The sequence below is a fragment of the Gasterosteus aculeatus genome, chromosome 16, assembly GCF_964276395.1.
Source record: "Gasterosteus aculeatus chromosome 16, fGasAcu3.hap1.1, whole genome shotgun sequence".
In the NCBI taxonomy this organism is placed as follows: domain Eukaryota; kingdom Metazoa; phylum Chordata; class Actinopteri; order Perciformes; family Gasterosteidae; genus Gasterosteus; species Gasterosteus aculeatus.
This window is the reverse complement of record NC_135704.1, coordinates 19890680-19909480: the sequence shown is the minus strand read 5'-3', so window position 1 is coordinate 19909480 and position 18801 is coordinate 19890680. Positions and strand designations below refer to the sequence as shown.

At 49.8% G+C, this 18801-nt stretch overlaps 1 protein-coding gene across 1 annotated transcript in view; it reads left to right on the top strand.

Moving 5' to 3' along the window:
- ttn.2 (titin, tandem duplicate 2) overlaps positions 1-18801 on the top strand; it is a 171725-nt gene that overhangs the window by 44253 nt on the left and 108671 nt on the right. The window contains exons 50-82 of the mRNA XM_078091002.1: positions 22-303; positions 593-871; positions 1234-1512; positions 1875-2153; positions 2251-2538; positions 2649-2927; positions 3351-3632; positions 3903-4181; positions 4261-4539; positions 4633-4911; positions 4991-5278; positions 5369-5647; positions 5866-6147; positions 8048-8326; positions 8433-8714; positions 8816-9094; positions 9257-9544; positions 9942-10220; positions 10700-10981; positions 11450-11728; positions 12695-12982; positions 13301-13588; positions 13717-14007; positions 14902-15189; positions 15286-15396; positions 15562-15847; positions 15930-16113; positions 16212-16295; positions 16539-16806; positions 16998-17252; positions 17661-17870; positions 17986-18063; positions 18162-18188. Of these exons, the coding sequence (XP_077947128.1) occupies positions 22-303; positions 593-871; positions 1234-1512; positions 1875-2153; positions 2251-2538; positions 2649-2927; positions 3351-3632; positions 3903-4181; positions 4261-4539; positions 4633-4911; positions 4991-5278; positions 5369-5647; positions 5866-6147; positions 8048-8326; positions 8433-8714; positions 8816-9094; positions 9257-9544; positions 9942-10220; positions 10700-10981; positions 11450-11728; positions 12695-12982; positions 13301-13588; positions 13717-14007; positions 14902-15189; positions 15286-15396; positions 15562-15847; positions 15930-16113; positions 16212-16295; positions 16539-16806; positions 16998-17252; positions 17661-17870; positions 17986-18063; positions 18162-18188 (8280 nt within the window). The remainder of the gene's footprint in view (positions 1-21; positions 304-592; positions 872-1233; positions 1513-1874; positions 2154-2250; positions 2539-2648; positions 2928-3350; positions 3633-3902; positions 4182-4260; positions 4540-4632; positions 4912-4990; positions 5279-5368; positions 5648-5865; positions 6148-8047; positions 8327-8432; positions 8715-8815; positions 9095-9256; positions 9545-9941; positions 10221-10699; positions 10982-11449; positions 11729-12694; positions 12983-13300; positions 13589-13716; positions 14008-14901; positions 15190-15285; positions 15397-15561; positions 15848-15929; positions 16114-16211; positions 16296-16538; positions 16807-16997; positions 17253-17660; positions 17871-17985; positions 18064-18161; positions 18189-18801) is intronic.

Genomic DNA, 18801 nt, shown 5'->3' with positions numbered 1-18801 from the left:
CTTGGTGACCTCTTCTCTCAGAACCTCCCTTGTTTGTGACGAGGCTCGAGGCGACCAAGCTCGTCACCGCCGGCGACTCCGCCAAGCTGGAGTGCAAAGCGACGGGCAGCCCCGTGGTCACTTTCAAATGGTTCAAGGACGAGAGGGAGATCAGCTCCAGTCCGAAATACACAATGGCCTCCACTGACACAGTGGCGTCTCTGGAGATAATGAAGTGTGCGGTGGAGGATAGTGGCGATTACGTCTGTGTGGCAGCCAGCGAGGCCGGTAGTGACCGCTGCAGCAGCACAGTCACGGTCAAAGGTTGGTCCCTGTGATTTAGTCTACTCCCACTTTTACTGTGACATTGAAGACACTTTCTGCGCTTTGGTTTAAATGACAAATCATCAGCATTTATTGTCATGAGACATGAATGCCACTTGCCTCTCCGTTGGGTAAACGTTGCGGAGGTCTTGACCGTCATTAGCGCTGAAAACTAAATCAACACAAGCATTTTCAACGTCACAGTGAAATGCCAGTGCATTCTTTCACTTTTTGATCCCTCTCGTGCGGTCCAGTGTAACAAGCTGACACACCCGCTGATCTTTTCTAGAGCCGCCGTTGTTTGTGCGTAGCATGGAGCCCAGAGATGTGGTGAAAGGCACCGAAATGATGGTGGAGGGCCAGGTCTCTGGCTCCTCCCCTTTCACCGTGTTGTTTTATAAGAACACAAAGCTGATCAGAAACGACAAGAGACACAGGATCACTGTGAAGGACGACCTCATAGCTCTGCAGGTGCTAGCCGTTGAGGCAGCAGACGTGGGCTTGTACCAGTGCACTGTTGAGAATGAAGTGGGGAAGTCCTCCTGTGATTTTCAAGTAACACTCAAAGGTTGGTTTACATGTCTTTAACCCCCCACTGAACACACTACATTGAAACTAGAAGCTGGAACGAAACCACGACACAAAACAGCACCCCCATTCCACCCTGATTCCGCTGATAGGAGCCAATCTTTCTGATTGTTCAGTTCCTTGATAACAAATTATTTTTTCAGAAGCGGCCACATATATTATTATTGCCACATATGTTAGACATAAAGGAATTTGACTTGGTGCATTGGCTGTTCACCAGCTGAACACGGTAGCACTGTTTCTAAAATGTTTCCATAAGTCTCTTAGGAGCACCGCTCTTGCAGTAGAGACTTAACCTTCACAGAGATGCCAATAATACTCATACAAAATGTCTCTCTGTAGAACCACCGTCATTTGTGAGAAAACTGGAGAACCTCAGCTCCTTGGTTGGCAGCAATGTTTCTCTGCAGTGCGCTCTGAAGGGCTCAGAGCCCATGACCGTGTCTTGGACCAAAGACAACCACGAAGTCAAAGAGGCTGAACACGTTCGGATCACGTACGAGAACAACGCAGCTCTGCTGCACTTCACCGGCTTGCAGAGCAAACACGGAGGCAAATACTCCTGCCAGGCCCAGAATCAGGCCGGGAGCCAGACGTGCTCCGCAGTGCTGACAGTCAAAGGTTGGTTGAGCTACCTTGAGAACTCAGGACTAGTTCCTGGAGGGTGTTCGGGCGATTCTTATCAACTCATGAAATGGAACATTGTGGGATTCCTGGAAGTCAGTGAGTCAAATGGCCACAAGGCTTAGTTCTCTTCATCACCAGTGATGTGTCCATCGTGGAGTGTTTGGCCTCCATTGCTCCTCACAGTGTCTCTTTGGGGATGGATTCAGCGTCGAACAGCGGTCACCTCAACACAAGCGTGGGACTCAACTGTCACGTGATCCTTTCATGAGTTGATAATGACCGAACGCATCTTTAGCATCGTTAGTTAGTAAACGTGATCAGAGAATCTGTGCTCACTGTGTTGTCTGACGTCTCAGAGCCGGCCAAGGTGACGGAGGAGGCTAAGTCCATCAGTGTGACTCAGGGGGATCCGGCCACGCTGGAGACCCGCTTCTTGGGCACAAAGCCGCTGAAGGCCAGATGGCTTCTAGCTGGCAAGGAGCTGACATCAGGCCAGAGATATAAAGTACATGGCACGGACACCAGCTCGGTGCTCAAGATTATTAAAACTGAGAAAAGGGACAGTGGTGACTACACCTTCGAGGTGTCAAACGATGTTGGACAAAGCTCTTGCGAGGCCACAGTCACCATTCTGGGTCAGTCCTTGATGCTGTTGCCAGGAACAAAGGTTTTGTTTAAATGCAGCATGCTTTGAACGTCGCTTCTTACCTAATTCTCTCCCAATAATATTAGATCAAATAATTCCACCATCTTTTACGAGAAAACTGAAGCCGACGGAAGGTATCAAAGGATCGTTCGCTCATCTGGAGTGTCTCGTTTCCGGTTCCCTGCCGATAACCATTCAGTGGTACAAAGATGAGAAAGAGATGCAGACTGATGAGAAACACAAATGCACGTTCTTTGAGAATGTCGCTTTTCTGGAAATCTCCAATCTGGACAGTAAAGCCAGCGGCAGCTATACGTGCATCGCTCGAAACCAAGCAGGAACAGTGCAGTGCTCCGGGAACTTGTTTGTTAAAGGTTTGTGGTATTTATTGGGATGGCTCTCATCAAAGTTCAGCTACACATTGTAAAGGACCTTTGTTATATATGCAGCTATTACAAGCTCATTACATTGTTTTCTCTCCTAGAACCACCATGCATTCTTGAAAAGCCTGATTCCATGAACGTTTTGCCTGGCTCCAAAGTCCAGTTTAACGTGTTGGTCTGTGGCACGCCTCCGCTGACCACCAGATGGTTTAAAAACAAGAAAGAGATTTTATCCAGTGCCGACTGCTCTGTGGTCAAAGACAACACCTCAAGCTCACTGGAGCTCTTCTTCACTAAGACCTCTGATTCTGGAGACTATGTCTGTGAAATACGGAACGACGTGGGCTCCACCTCATGCCAGGCAGCGCTCTTTGTCAAAGGTCAATATATGCTTTATGTCTGAGTCGGTAAATATGTCCCATCCATCTCTCGATCAGAATTTTGCATCCAGAATTGGGTCCTTCTCCTTTGACCTGACGATGGGACCCCCTTTTGATGGAGCATTCACTTCACAGTTATTAGTGTTTTCATTAAAATGTGATTGTTGGGAAGCTAAAGTGGCATTTAATTATGGATTTTTGTGCTAGTTAGCTTGGGAGGCTAATGTGCCACATAACAAGGCATCTTGTTTTGCTTCAGGATATTGACAAAACAACAGAATAGAAATAGAATAGAAACACACCCACTCTTTTCAAATGGTCCAACGACAGTTGAATGGAGACATTGTCAACATCACGGAGGTCCTAGTCGTCCCCTCTCTGTCCTTCCAATGGTCACATCTATCTTTTTTCTTTGTTTCTCAGAGCCTCCTAAGTTCACACGAACCCCGGCTCGTCTGTCCGTGGTCCGTCCCGGTCAGAGTAAAGTGTTTGAGTGCCAGGTGACTGGCACACCTGAAATAGACATCTACTGGTTCAGGGAAGGCTCTGAGATCAGCCCCAGCGAGCGGCACAAGCTGCTCTTTGTTGACTGCGTGGCCACGCTGGAGGTCTGTTGCACTGATACCAAAGACAGCGGGCTTTACTACTGCGAGGCTCGCAACGAGGCTGGCAGTGAGAGCTGCAGCATGGAGCTCAAGGTCAAAGGTCAGTCGTGTCAGGGGACGTGAGGCTCATTGGGCAGGACTTTTAAGACTATACTACTGGATGTAGTGCTTTTCTAGCTTTTTGGCTGGAAAGAACTGTATTGGCATTTATTTCAGTTAAGACCTTAAATGAAAGATTTCATTTTAACAATTGGCTTTGTCCATAATCTACCTGAGTCAACAGATTGCTGTTAAATTGTTGTGCTTTAAATATTTAGAAATGTGACTGTTGAGAAGTAGTTGGGTGACAGTTTGTTCCCTCTCATCTCAGAACCGCCATCATTCATGAAAGAGCTGCTTCCCGCTGATGTTGTGAAGGGCTGTAGTGCCTGTTTTGAGTCTCTGTTGAATGGGTCTGTTCCTTTTGAGATAACATGGCACAAGGATGCAAAGGAAATCAAACCCAGTGCCAAACACAGCTTCTCCCTGATCAACAACACTGTGGGTCTAGAGGTACACAAGTGTGACGCCGCAGACGTCGGTGAATACCAGTGTACTGTTGCTAATGAGGTGGGAAGCTGTACTTGTAAGACCACGCTAAACCTCAAAGGTTAGTCTAATCAGAATTTCAAATCCCTGTTTCTTGTTACGTTGAGGTAATAGCTGACCCTTTTCTTTAACATTAACAGAACCACCAGTGTTTACCACGAGGATTGAGAACACTGACACTGTTGTGGGTAAAATGGCCGAGTTTCAGTGTGTCGTGGAGGGTTCTCCCACTCTCTCTGTGCAATGGCAGAAAGATGAGAACTGGATCTTGGAGGATCCAAAGATTGGGAGAACATTTGAGAACAATGTGGCTACTCTCAGGATTCCCTCCTGCGAGGTGACACACAGCGGGAAATATACCTGCCAGGCGGTAAACCAGGCCGGGCAGGATAAATGTTTTGCCACCCTGACGGTCCAAGGTATACATGTGCTTACCTCATCATGGTATCAAAGCTTTCCATGGTCCTAACTGTGAGAAAACGTGTGAATCTTGACTTTGTTTTACATTGTAGAACCTCCTCAGATCACAGAGAAGCCTGAAGTGATAAAGGTTACAGTGGGAGATCCATTCAGTCTGGACTGTAAGGTGACGGGCTCCCCGGAGCTCAAGGTCAAATGGATGAAAGATGGCAGGGCGCTTCAGTCCATCAGACAGCACAAGCTGGTCTTTGAGAACAACATCAGCAGGCTAAAGCTTCAGTCGGCTCAGAAAGAGGACGAAGGAGAGTACGTCTTCGAGGTGTCAAACCACATCAGCAGCTGCAACTGCAAAGTCAAAGTGATCGTACTAGGTTGGTGTGAGGAACATAAAACTTACACAGCGAGATGTTGAATAAAGCCTGATGACTCTTGTTATTCTTTTGGTGACAGAACAAGTAATTCCCCCAAGCTTCATCCAGCCCCTGGTAGACATTCAGGAGATATTGGGCTCCTTTGTTCAGATATGTTGCAAAATATCTGGTTCCCTTCCCATCGCTGTGGAGTGGCAGAAAGACGGGACCAAAATCTTTAGTGGTGTGAAACACAAACTCATTCAGCAGGACAATTCTGTGTCTGTTGAAATGGAACAGCTGGAGAGATCTGACGCAGGATCCTACTCCTGCAAACTGACCAACGCAGCGGGGATCTGTGAAGGCAGAGCGTCCCTCACGGTTAAAGGTTAGCTCTTGATCTACCACTTGATTTGTGGTGCAATCCCAAATCAAAGGTGAGTACCTCTTTTAACGCCGTCCGTCTTGTTCTCTTCAGAACCGCCCAGCTTTGTGACACCGCCCGAGTCCCAGGTGGCTCTGCCAAATGGCACTGTGCGCTTCAAAGGCACATTTAAGGGAACGCCTCCCTTCACGGTCAAATGGTTAAAAGACGACTCTGAGCTCATGGCCGGGCCCACTTGTTTCATGGGGCTGGAGGGGCTGTCTTGCTTCTTAGAGCTCTACTCGGTGGGCGTCACCCAGAGTGGAGTTTACTCTTGCCAAGTCAGTAACGACGCCGGCTCTGTACGCTGCAGTGCAGACTTTACCGTCAAAGGTTGGACTTGCATCTTTTAAATCATCTCCTTCATCTCACATCTGCAGAACAAGTGGTTGTCAAGTTTTTGTGAAACCATCGTGTCAAGTGTTTGTTGATGCACCCGTGTTGTCCACAGCCTAACCTCATCATTGTCAGCTCGTTCCTGTTGTAACCTTCTAGTTCTAAGTGACCCTACATCTTCCAGCAGCTAATATGTCTGTATTTCGGCTTTTCAGAACCACCCGAGTTTGTGCTGAAACTCCCTGCCGTTAAGTTTGTGAAGCAGGGAGAGTTGCTCCGGCTGGAGTGCAAAGCCAGCGGCACTGTCCCTCTGAAGGTGACCTGGTACAAACAGGACACAAAGATCACAGACGGGGTCAACTGCAGGACATCCTTTGTTGACACGGTAGCAGTCTTGGAACTGCTCTCTGCCGGCTTTGACGATGATGGAGTTTACACCTGTGAAGCTCAGAACGATGCTGGCAGTGTGAGCTGCAGCAGCACGGTTACCGTTAAAGGTCAGCACGTCACTGACCTCCTACTGTTCTTCATCAATGGTCCGACTTCACGATGCAGCAGCAGTTCAGCATGTTGTTGGCGTTTTCACGAAAGCTTTGTTGTATTGCTTAAAACTGGAATACCTAGTTTACACCACCCCCTGCAACACCACCTTGATCATAGTTTACACCACCCCCTGCGACACCACCTTAATCATAGTTTACACCCTCCTCCCTGCAAACACCACCTTAATCATAGTTTACACCACCACCCTACAAACACCACCTTAATCATAGCTTGCACCCTCCTCCCTGCAAACATCACCTTAATCATAGTTTACACCACCCCCTACAAACACCACCTTAATCGTAGTTTACACCACCCACTGCAAACACTACCGTAATCGTAGTTTACACCGCCCATTGCAAACACTACCGTGATCGTAGTTTACACCACCCTGCAAACACCACCTTAATCATAGTTTACACCACACCTACAAACACCACCTTAATCATAGTTTACACCACCCTTCAAACGCCACCTCAACCATAGTTTACACCCCCATGAAAACACCACCTTAATCATAGTTTACACCACCCACTGCAAACACTACCGTAATCGTAGTTTACACCACCCATTGAAAACACTACCGTGATCATAGTTTACACCACCCTGAAAACACCACCTTAATCATAGTTTACACCACCCTGAAAACACCACCTTAATCATAGTTTACACCACCCCCTGCAAACACCACCTTAATCATAGTTTACACCACCCTGCAAGCACCACCTTAATCATAGTTTACACCCCCCTACAAACACCACCTTAATCATAGTTTACACCACCCCCTACAAACACCACCTTAACCATAGTTTACACCCCCCCTGCAAACACCACCTTAATCGTAGTTTACACCACCCACTGCTAACACTACCGTAATCATAGTTTACACCGCCCATTGCAAACACTACCGTGATCATAGTTTACACCACCCTGAAAACACCACCTTAATCATAGTTTACACCACCATGAAAACACCATCTTAATCATAGTTTACACCACCCCCTGCAAACACCACCTTAATCATAGTTTACACCACCCTGCAAGCACCACCTTAATCATAGTTTACACCCCCTACAAACACCACCTTAATCATAGTTTACACCACCCCCTACAAACACCACCTTAACCATAGTTTACACCCCCCCTGCAAACACCACCTTAATCGTAGTTTACACCCCCCCTGCAAACACCACCTTAATCGTAGTTTACACCGCCCATTGCAAACACTACCGTAATCGTAGTTTACACCGCCCATTGCAAACACTACCGTGATCATAGTTTACACCACCCTGCAAACACCACCTTTATCATAGTTTACACCACCCTGCAAGCACCACCTTAATCATAGTTTACACCCCCTTACAAACACCACCTTAATCATAGTTTACACCACCCCCTACAAACACCACCTTAATCATAGTTTACACCACCCCCTGCAAACACCACATTAATCATAGTTTACACCACCCTGCAAGCACCACCGTAATCATAGTTTACACCCCCTTACAAACACCACCTTAATCATAGTTTACACCATCCCTAGTCCTAGAATAATAGAATAGTCCTAGTTTTTAATAAAAGTTTTCTACCATCTCAGGAGTTTTGTCACTATTAATAATAATACATTTGATTCATAACGCAGCCTTCATCAACAGATCAACAGATCTCAGAGTGCGACGGAGTCAGTTAACAAAAGAATAAAGTACAAGCTAGTTAAAACATAAGTTAAACTTGTAACATTAGTTAAACATAGAGCGTTACTACACATGCAATGTTGCGGGTTTCAGCTTCAGATTTACTCAAGGATTATTTTGACCACGAATGCCTCTTAACACTTTGCCGATCTTTTCGTAGACCCTCCATCTTTTGTCAAAGTACCTCAGCCAGTTGAAGGGCTGAAGGGTAAAGACGCGAGTCTGTGTTGCGAGATGAGCGGCACAGCTCCGTTCCAGGTCACCTGGTTCAAAGACAGGAAACCTCTGATGGAAAGCAGGAAGTATAAGATGGTGAGCGAGGGGAGCTCGGCCACGCTGTATGTCATTGGGATAGAGTCCTCAGATGCCGGCGAGTACGAGTGCAAAGTGTCAAACAGTGTAGGAAGTGACACCTGCCAGACGTCAGTTAGACTCAGAGGTCAGTAGAAATGGCGTTAGTCTGAAATGAAAATCAGAAGTATAGATTTCCAGGTCACTTTGTCACCTGCTGACTTTCCCTTTTGCGCTGTTTGTCTCCTCTTCAGAGCCGCCGTCGTTTGTGAAGAAACTGTCAAACATGACGGTGATACTGGGGGAGGAGGTGACCCTTGTGGCCACTGTTAAAGGCTCTGAACCCATTACTGTGTCCTGGGTTCAAGACACGGATCACATTCTCAGGGACGGTGACAACAGGAAAATCACCTTTGAGAACAACAAGGTGGCTCTTAAAGTCTTTAAGGCTGATGCAACCACGGCAGGCAAATACACCTGCCAACTCAGAAACGATGCTGGGAGTGTGGAATGTTTCGCTAACTTGACTGTTTTAGGTTTGTAATCATATAATTCTCTCTTTCTCATGCAGTTGTTTCTCCTTTCTTCTGCTGCATGTTTGATTAAGAAGGTTCTGCTTCTTCTCCGTTGATTCCAGAACCCGCCAAGATAGTTGACAAGCCCGACGCCCTGAGTGTGACGGCGGGCGACATGGCCGCCTTGGAGGTCAAAGTGTGTGGAACCCCCGAGCTGACACACAAGTGGTTCAAGGACGGCGTGGAGCTGGCATCAGGGAGGAAATACAAAATCTCGTTTTCTCAGATGATTTCCAGCCTGAACGTTCTTTCCGCTGAGAAAGTGGACTCAGGAGAATATACCTTTGAAGTCATGAACGAGGTCGGGAAGGACTTGAGTAAAATTAGTCTCACAGTTTTAGGTTGGTGTCCTCTTCTTTCTTTGAGTACTGGGCATGTGTTTATACTAGTCAGTGCCAATATGGTGCCTCATAATACCAAAATATCTTCTTTCTGTGTTATTCCTCATATATTGCTGAATTTGTGGATTTCATCTTCTAACGTCTGCTTTCACTCCCCAATAGATAAGATCGTACCTCCAACATTCTCCAGGAAATTGAAGGATTGCAACACAGTCGTTGGGGCGGCGGGAGAGATGGAGTGCAAAGTATCGGGCTCTCCGCCTTTCACCATCTCGTGGTACCACGACGGGGAGGAGATACAGAGCGGACCCAACCACGACATCGCCTTCAGCAACAACAGCTGCACGCTCAGAGTGTCCACGCTGAAGCTCTCCGACTGCGGAACCTACAAATGCAGAGCCATCAACAAGGCGGGATCCAGTGACACCAGCGCCGCCTTGGTCGTCAAAGGTCAGAAAGACACGGAAAACACCAAACACGGTTACAGCTGACTATAAGTACAACATGTACCTCTGAGAGGCGGTACAGTAAAATATGTATACTACATAGTCTGAATATGTAAATATGCAGATTAGGGATTGTTCTAATCCAAACCGTGAAACCGTATTGAAACACTTCCAGAAATGTCCCCACTAAACAGATAAAACTGTGTCCAAAAACCTGCTTTCACTTTGTTGAAATATAAGAGGCTGAGGGAAGTTTTGATGTGTTTTTGGATCACCACATCAATCAGAAAGTACATCAACAGCCATGCTGATACCTGTAGATAAATCTGCTCCAGTGAAACCAGTATCAGATCAGGTCCGCCAGAGTCTCATTTGACTTGTCTCCGTCCTCCGCCACCCAGAACCCCCGTCCTTTGTGGTGCCTCCTCAGTCGGTGGAGGCCATGCCCGGCTCCAATGTGATCTTCTCTGCCATGGTGAAAGGCAGCGCCCCCCTCAGGCTGAAGTGGTTCAGAGGAGCCAAAGAGATCCAGTCTGGACGAGGCTGCGAGTTCTCCCTGAAGGACAACCAGGTCCTGCTGGAGCTCTCTGCCGTGGACAGAGCTCTCGCTGGAGAGTACACCTGTCAGATCATCAACGACGCAGGGAAGGAGAGCTGCCCCGTCAATCTCACCGTCAAAGGTGATCATGTCCTCTAAAGTAGACTGTCCTCTAACATCCTGTTCTAGTCTAGACTCGGTCCTCTGATGACGTTCTGGTCTAGATTCGGTCCTCTGATGACGCCCTGGTTCTAGTCTAGACTCGGTCCTCCGATGACGTCCTGGTTCTGGTCTAGATTTGGTCCTCTGATGACGTCCTGGTTCTAGTCTAGACTCGGTCCTCTGATGACGTCCTGGTTCTGGTCTAGACTCGGTCCTCTGATGACGTCCTGGTTCTGGTCTAGACTCGGCCCTCTGATGACGTCCTGGTTCTGGTCTAGATTTGGTCCTCTGATGACGTCCTGGTTCTAGTCTAGACTCGGTCCTCTGATGACGTCCTGGTTCTGGTCTAGACTCGGTCCTCTGATGACGTCCTGGTTCTGGTCTAGACTCGGCCCTCTGATGACGTCCTGGTTCTAGTCTATGTCCTTTGTTGTAAACTACCCTGTCTTTGTCTCTCAGAGCCGGCAGCCTTCTCTAAGAGGCTGAAGGACGTGTCGGTGGAGAAGGGCAAACCCTTGACCTTGGAGTGCTCGTACACGGGGACTCCTAAAATCACCGTGACGTGGTTCAAAGACGGCCAGCAGGTCTTTGCCTCCTACAAGTACAACATCACCACCACGGAGAGCTCCTGCATCCTGGAGTGTCTGAGCACCGACGACAGGGAGGCGGCAGGGAGGTTCTCCTGCGAGGTGTCCAACGACGCCGGGAAGGACACGTGTTACGCAGCCGTGTCCGTGCTCGGTCAGTTCTGCTCCTCAAGCATCCTAAGGGACATTACGTGTCTCCTCAGCTCATATTATACCTTTACATGGAGGGGCGGACACACACACACGATGCTGCTGATCCAGGGAAACGCTGCGTCGCCGCCTTTTTTTCATTTGTTGACGAATTCAATTAAATTTAGGAAAATGTGACTTTAGAATCTCAGAAAGAATCTGTGTGTTTTCGTTAATTGCGTTGAATTCGGGCCGTCGTATTTGACTGTTTTTCCAACATGGAGTCCTGTTTGAATGTCTCTGCATCTTCTTTAGAGTTGTGTCATCTGTTGTCAACAGCCTAGCTTAGCTCAACTCACTGGATCTCTGTAGGACCAGTAGCAGCTCAGCTCAAAGCCCATTGGTCCAATACAGAGTCGCCTCTGTGAGCCAATCACAGTCACCAGTAGGGTTCGGGCTTCTCACCGGTGTCTCCTCTTGTTTGTGGCCTCAGAATCCCCGTATTTTGCGGAGCATCTGGAGTCCATGGAGGTGACGTCCGGGGACGCCGTGTGTCTCAAGTGTCAGGTGGCGGGCACACCTGAGATTAAGGTGTCCTGGTTCAAGGCCGACGGCAAAGTCCGGTCCAGCCCCACCTGTAAGCTAGAGTACGTGAAGGGCGTGGCCTGTCTGAAGCTCAGCAAGGCCACCAAGGCCGACATCGGAGAGTACACCTGCAAGGCGGAGAACCAGATAGGCTCCGCCTCCTCCACCTGCAAACTCAATGTGCTGGGTGAGCATCGGCCTCCTCCGACCACATGACAGTCTCGCCGCTGTGCTTCCATGGTTCACTGCTACTCGCTTCACGCTGTGACAATCAGTTGATAAGACACTGAGCATGTTTTTATAATCATGTACATACCAACATAATTACCAGTCAAAAAGCAACAACAAGGATTAGTCGGTTAAATTAAACATCTCTTTTTTATTTCCACTGTTTATATTTGTTTTTCTTACACATTTCTTGTTTGTTTTTCTTAATTTTCAGTTTCCTGCCAGATTTATATTTAGTTTTTCTTACTGTATTAAAAGCTAAAGAAGTGATTTTAACTTGAAAACCCTGTAATCTAATGTGCTGTTAAAGCAACAGATATTGTCAGATAAACAGAGTTGGTAGAAGTAATAAGTTGGGTCATTATGAAGCACTAGTAAAGTTTACTTCCCACTACTGTTGCACTTAAAGGGGACATCTTATGAAAACTCCCCTTCTTTGGGTATCTGGCACGTCTACCGACCCAAAACCTCCATCGATTGTTCTGGTTCTTGAACGTCAGAAACGTCCTGCTTGAGTGACTGGAAACCTCAGATACACAGAAGCAGCATGAAGCTGATGGCAGATAAAACAGGGCGCTGTGGAGGGGTAAACGGGGGGCTGTGGAGGGGTAAACGGGGGGCTGTGGAGGGGTAAACGGGGGGCTGTGGAGGGGTAAACGGGGGGCTGTGGAGGGGTAAACGGGGGGCTGTGGAGGGGTAAACGGGGCGCTGTGGAGGGGTAAACGGGGGGCTGTGGAGGGGTAAACGGGGGGCTGTGGAGGGGTAAACGGGGGGCTGTGGAGGGGTAAACGGGGCACTGTGGAGGGGTAAACTGGGGGCTGTGGAGGGGTAAACAGGGCACTGTGGAGGGGTAAACAGGGGGCTGTTTTAGACCCCAAGGAACCAAGGTCCCTTAATGTAACTCTTTATACGTCTCCTCCTCCAGAGGCCAAAACGCCTCCGTCCTTCCCGAAGAAGATCACCAGCCTGCAGCAGACGCAGGGGCAGCCGGTCCGCTTCGAGTGCCGCGTCGCCGGCTCCTCCCCCTTAGAGGTGTCCTGGCTGAAGGATGGCGAGCCCCTGAGCCCGGGGGCGGAGCTCTCCATGCTGTACGACGACAACACCGCCGTCCTGGAGATCAGCCGCGGGGAGGCCAGGCACTCCGGGGAGTACACCTGCGTGGCCAACAACGGCGTGGGCTCGGCCTCGTGCAGAGCCAAGCTCACTCTGCAAGGTCTGTGAGGCTTTCTCATTGGTTGCTTTTATGCAGGACGTTCAGGAAGGTCATGGACCAGGGTCAGGAAGGTCCAGGGTCAGGAAGGTCATGGACCAGGGTCAGGAAGGTCATGGACCAGGGTCAGGAAGGTCCAGGGTCAGGAAGGTTGATCCGTTCTCGTCCACTTCATCTGAACTTTTTTATTTAATTCAACTTGACCGCCTCTTGTTCTTCCTCTGCTGCATGACTATGAAGCTGGTGGGAGGAGTTCCTCTTTGGACTGAATGTTGTTTTGTACTCATCTTCCTCCTCTTCCTCCTCCTCCTCCTCGGACAGAACCTAGGTACCCCCCAGTCTTTGACAGGAAGTTGTCCCCTCAGGACATGACGGTGGGCGACAGCGTTGAGCTGGAGTGTCACATGAGCGGCTCTGCCCCCATCAAAGTCACATGGTCCAAAGACCACAAGGACATTCGCACTGGGGGCAACTACAAGATGAGCTGCGTGGAGAACACGGCCCACCTCTCCATCCTCAAGGCCGATAAAGGCGACGCGGGGCGATACTTCTGCCACGCCGCCAACGACGTGGGCAAGGACTCCTGCTCCTCTGAAGTCACCGTCAAAGGTATTTGACCCGGGGTCACATTCACCCCCACCTCCTTTAACTCTCAGCCCCCCCCCCCCGGGGGGCGTTTCTTTGAGTGGAGGGAACACACTTGCCCCGCCTCACCGTGGCCTTCTCCTCCTACTCAGAGCGTAAAAACCCTCCGGTGTTCACCAAGAAGCCCTCGGCCACCCTGGAGGACACGGAGGGCCAGCTGGTAAAGATGGAGGGCCGCCTCAGCGGCTCGCAGCCCCTCACTGTCAGCTGGTTCAAAGACGACGGCGAGATCGGCAGCTCCGACAGATACGACGTGAGCTTCAAGAGCAACGTGGCTGTGCTGTGCATCAAGAGCAGCCGGGTGGCGGACAGCGGCAGGTACAGCTGCCGCGCCTCCAACGAGGCAGGGAGCGCCTCCTGTGACGTCACCGTTGGGATCTCAGGTGGAGAACGTGCATCAGTTCTTAGGCCTCTTGTTCCCCACTACCTTTCTTAAACTAAACTATTACACTACACGTCATTTTTAACCAATGCTTTCTACCTCCTGCCCGGGGAGCCGTTCGGGGTCGGGTGTCTTGTCTTGTTGGGTGTCACTTGGCACCCTCTCTAGTCCCCCAGTTAAAATATGAAGAGACCTCCATAGACTTTAATAGTCAAAATACCAAAAGCAAAAGGCCAGGGGGCAAAAACGCACACAGGAACCAGGGCGAAAAGCAAAAGGCAGGCAGGAACATCCAGGACAACAGACAATGACGCGACCAGTGACAAGAGACACGCTGCTTAAATACACTGGGAGGTGCAGGTGATTGGACACGGGTGGAAACAATCAGACAATCACAGGGGCTGGTGTTACGTCCATCTGATTGCATCTGACAGCAACAGCTGTTATTGCATATTATTGCAGAACATATTTCACTTTTCTTTTTGAAAATATGTTAATTAGTATATGTTTGTTTTACACTGCAGATCGATCAGACGGGTGTTCGTGTTATTTATGAGAGGCAGTATTGGCATTTCTAGACACAACAGTCTAGTTTTACACTTTCACACGTTTGTGTGTTTCTTGCATTTGCCGACGGCTCATTTCACCCGTTTTTGTGCGTACGCATGGGGCCGAGCCTGCGTGAAGGACCGCACATTTCTCCGTCAAGTTTGCTTTTTATAAATACCAATTATTGCGTAGAGAGCGGCGTACGCAACGTTTATAAATGAGGCCCCAGACCCCCAAACCACCTCAACTGGCTCCTTTCGACGCAGAGGAGCAGCGGCTCTACTCCGAGCTCCTCACGAGACAAATATTTGATGGTGTTTTACATCTCGTCTCGTCTCTCCTGCAGAAGCCAGGAAGCCTCCGGTGTTCGACGCCCCCCTCAAGCCGCTGACGGTGGACGAGGGCGAGAAACTGAGTCTCAGGTGTCACGTCTGCGGCTCTGCTCCGCTGAAGATCCAGTGGATGAAGGACCGGAAGGACCTGACCTCGACCGGCAGCACCAGGATCAACTTCTCCGACGGGACTGCCTGCCTGGAGATCAACCCGACGTCCCGACACGACGCCGGCGACTATCTCTGCAAGGCCACAAACGACGCCGGCAGCGAGTTCTGCAAGGCCAAAGTCACCGTGAAAGGTAGAACCAGCATCTTCTCTGTGCTCTGAGTGGACGGTGACCATAGTGACCACTGGACAGCGCCCAGTGCTTTAACGTTGCACCTTGTTGTCTCAGAGACACCAGGAGCAGCTCCGTCTCCTGCTGAAGCTCCGCCTGCTGCTCCAACCAAGAAACTGGAAAACCTCTTCTTCATCCAGGAGCCCAGAACGGCCCACGTCACCGAGAGTAACACGTCACTTTTTATCATACAAAACACAGCGTTACACACAACAGTTTACACACTGTTTACCTCCTCCAGTTTGTACCCACAACTTGATGAACGCTGAATTCACAAACACATTTCAGCTCTGAAAAATGAATACAGATCCATCTTTACCTCCCGCTCCACAGAAGCCATCGCCACCTTCATCGCCAAAGTGGGCGGCGACCCGATCCCCAACGTGAAGTGGATGAAGGGGAAGTGGAGGCAGATCACGCACGGCGGCCGCATCTCCATCGAGCAGAAGGGCCAGGAGGCCAAGCTGCAGATCCGGGAGGTCACCAAGTCCGACTCGGGTCAGTACCGGTGCGTCGCCTCCAACAAGCACGGCGAGATCGAGTGCAGCGCTGACATGCACGTGGACGAGAAGAAAGGCGCGGCGCAGCTGGAGGGCGACCTCCGGGCCAAGCTGAAGAAGTGAGTTCCTCAGGATCAGCGCACTCGGGTTTTCAAACTCTCTGCTTTAAGCTCTAAACCGTCTCTTCCGCCTCGTCCTCAGGACGCCTTCGAAGCAGAAAAGTCCGCAGGAGGAGAAGGACATCGACATCGTCGAGCTGCTGAGGAACGTGGACCCCAAAGAGTACGAGAAGTACGCCCGGATGTACGGCATCACGGACTACAGAGGCCTGCTGCAGGCCATCGAGCAGCTGAAGAAGGAGAAGGCGGAAGAAAGTGGAAGACCGGTAAAGCTCCCCGGACGGACGGACAGACAGCGATGTCCTCGTGTCTCCGGATGTCCTGATAGATAACCAGGTGGTGTTGTTGTTGTTGCTGTTGATAGGAAGTGGAACGTGGAGACAGAGAGTCGGATGAGGACATGGCCCGACTGGTGGCCGACCTGCAGAAGAGGATGGAGCGCACCGAGGTCAGGACGCCCGGCATAAAGAGCATTCGTCAGACGCACAAAGATTAGAAAGTTTAAAACAAGATATTCTTTCTGACGCTCCTCAAACATTTTTGGAGAGATTTGATGAAGAAAGTCTGATGTCGGTTCTGTTTAACTTTAAGTTTAGCTCCTTCCAGCATTTCAGAACAGTTCGTAATGATTAAAGGATGCTGTTGAGTCCACACTTGTCTCCACCACGACTCATCTTGTCCTCCCCCGCAGCCCGTCACCGTGGTGAAGGACATCTCCGATATGGCCGTCTCCACCGACAAGGAGGCGGTGTTTGAGTGCGAGGTGAAGATCAACTACCCGGAGATCACCCTGTCCTGGTACAAGGGCACCCAGAAGCTGGAAAGCAGCGACAAGTACAACATCAGCATCAGTGGAGAGCGCCACCTGCTGAAGATCAAGAGCTGCCAGTCTGCTGACCAGGGCAACTACCGGGTGGTCTGTGGGCCACACATCTCCAGCGCCAAGCTCACCCTCATGGGTCAGTCCCACGCGTACACAGACACACACGACCTATAGATAGTTCACCAGCAGTAAACAATGACCACATCAAATGTAATACTAATATTACTGTGGTTACACGTTCATAATGTCACATGTTTGATCGTATCTAAAGCTTAGATCACGTGAACCACCTGTAAACAGCTGCATTTCCTTCTCTCTGTCTTCCAGAGGTGGAGAAGCATCTGCAGGACACATCGGGTAAGGAAGGCCAGCCGTGCTGTCTGTCTTGTCAGTTGTCCGTCCCAAACGTAGAGGCTCAGTGGTTTAAAAACGGCGAGCGGTTAGAGATGAAAGGCAGATACTCGTCAGAGGCCAAGCACAAGGTCCAGAAGCTCCTGATCAGAGACCTCAGGACCGAAGACCAGGGCAGGTACACCTGCCGGTACCAGAACCTGGAGTCCTCTGCGGACCTGTGGGTGGAAGGTTTGTACACGGGACCGTTGGACCCTGTAGACGTGGTGGATGCTCTCCGTGCACTAACCTCTTTGGACTCATCGCTCTCTCAGACTAAAGACGGCCGTTTGCTTCAGCCCTTTTTCCCCCTCTTTCTTCTGGGATTTGGCCTCCTCTGTCTTAACCCTCTTCACACGTCTCCTCTCCTCTCTCGGATTATCTCGCAAAACCAGGCTCAGCCATCGACTTGTCCGTCTCCTCACGTTGGTCTCCACTCAACTCCCCCCGTCCCCGACAACCAACCCTCGTAACCGCCCGCTCTGACCATCACCGCTAACCGTGTGGATGCTGTGCCCATTAAATGAACTACCACTCCAGCATTGTCAAACATTCCCAGCTGTGCTCCCGTTTACCCGTTGCCGTCTTTATCTTTTTTAGCCGAACAAATTCATTTCACCAAACGCATCCACAACATCGAAGTCAACGAGCGCCAGTCGGCCAGCTTCGAGTGCGAGGTGTCCTTCGACAACGCCATTGTTTCGTGGTACAAAGACACCTGGGAGCTGAGAGAGAGCCCCAAGTACAGCTTCACGAGCGAGGGACGAAGACATTTCATGGTCATCCAAAACGTGACCATCGAAGACGAAGGTGTGTAGAGCCACCGAGGCCCCCGAAGGGAGCGAAGGCATAAAGAGGCGCAGACGTCTCTTCTTCCCCTCATTGTATCCATGTGTTAAACGTCTTCATTGATAATCCCGTGTAGGCGTGTACTCAGTGATTGTGCGGTTGGAGCCCAGAGGAGAGGCTAAGAGCACAGCTGAGCTTTATTTGTCTGGCAAAGGTACAGTTTCCAGTCAGACGCCATCTTTTTATGTTCTGTTCAGCTTGTGTCTGTTTTAGCGTTTAACGCCTTCTTCACTCTCCTCCCCTCTTTTACAGAAATTGAATTAGCAATGGTGCCCTCCGGTAAGTATTTTATTCTCTACACAACTTTAACTTCAGGACCCCGGGTCAATGAAACATTTAGCCTTACAGAACACATATAAACAGCACCATGGTAACATAGATCACGATATCACCATGACAGCACCATGCTAGCCTATCGGCGTGGTAACAGCAGACCATGGTAACATAGGTCACGATATCACCATGACAGCACCATGCTAGCCTATCGGCGTGGTAACAGCAGACCATGGTAACATAGGTCACGATATCACCATGACAGCACCATGCTAGCCTATCGGCGTGGTAACAGCAGACCATGGTAACATAGGTCACGATATCACCATGACAGCACCATGCTAGCCTATCGGCATGGTAACAGCAGACCATGGTAACATAGGCCACGATAACACCATTAAGCACCATGCTAGCCTATCGGCATGGTAACAGCAGACCATGGTAACATAGGTCACGATAACACCATCACAGCACCATGCTAGCCTATCGGCGTGGTAACAGCAGACCATGGTAACATAGGTCACGATATCACCATGACAGCACCATGCTAGCCTATCGGCATGGTAACAGCAGACCATGGTAACATAGGTCACGATAACACCATCACAGCACCATGCTA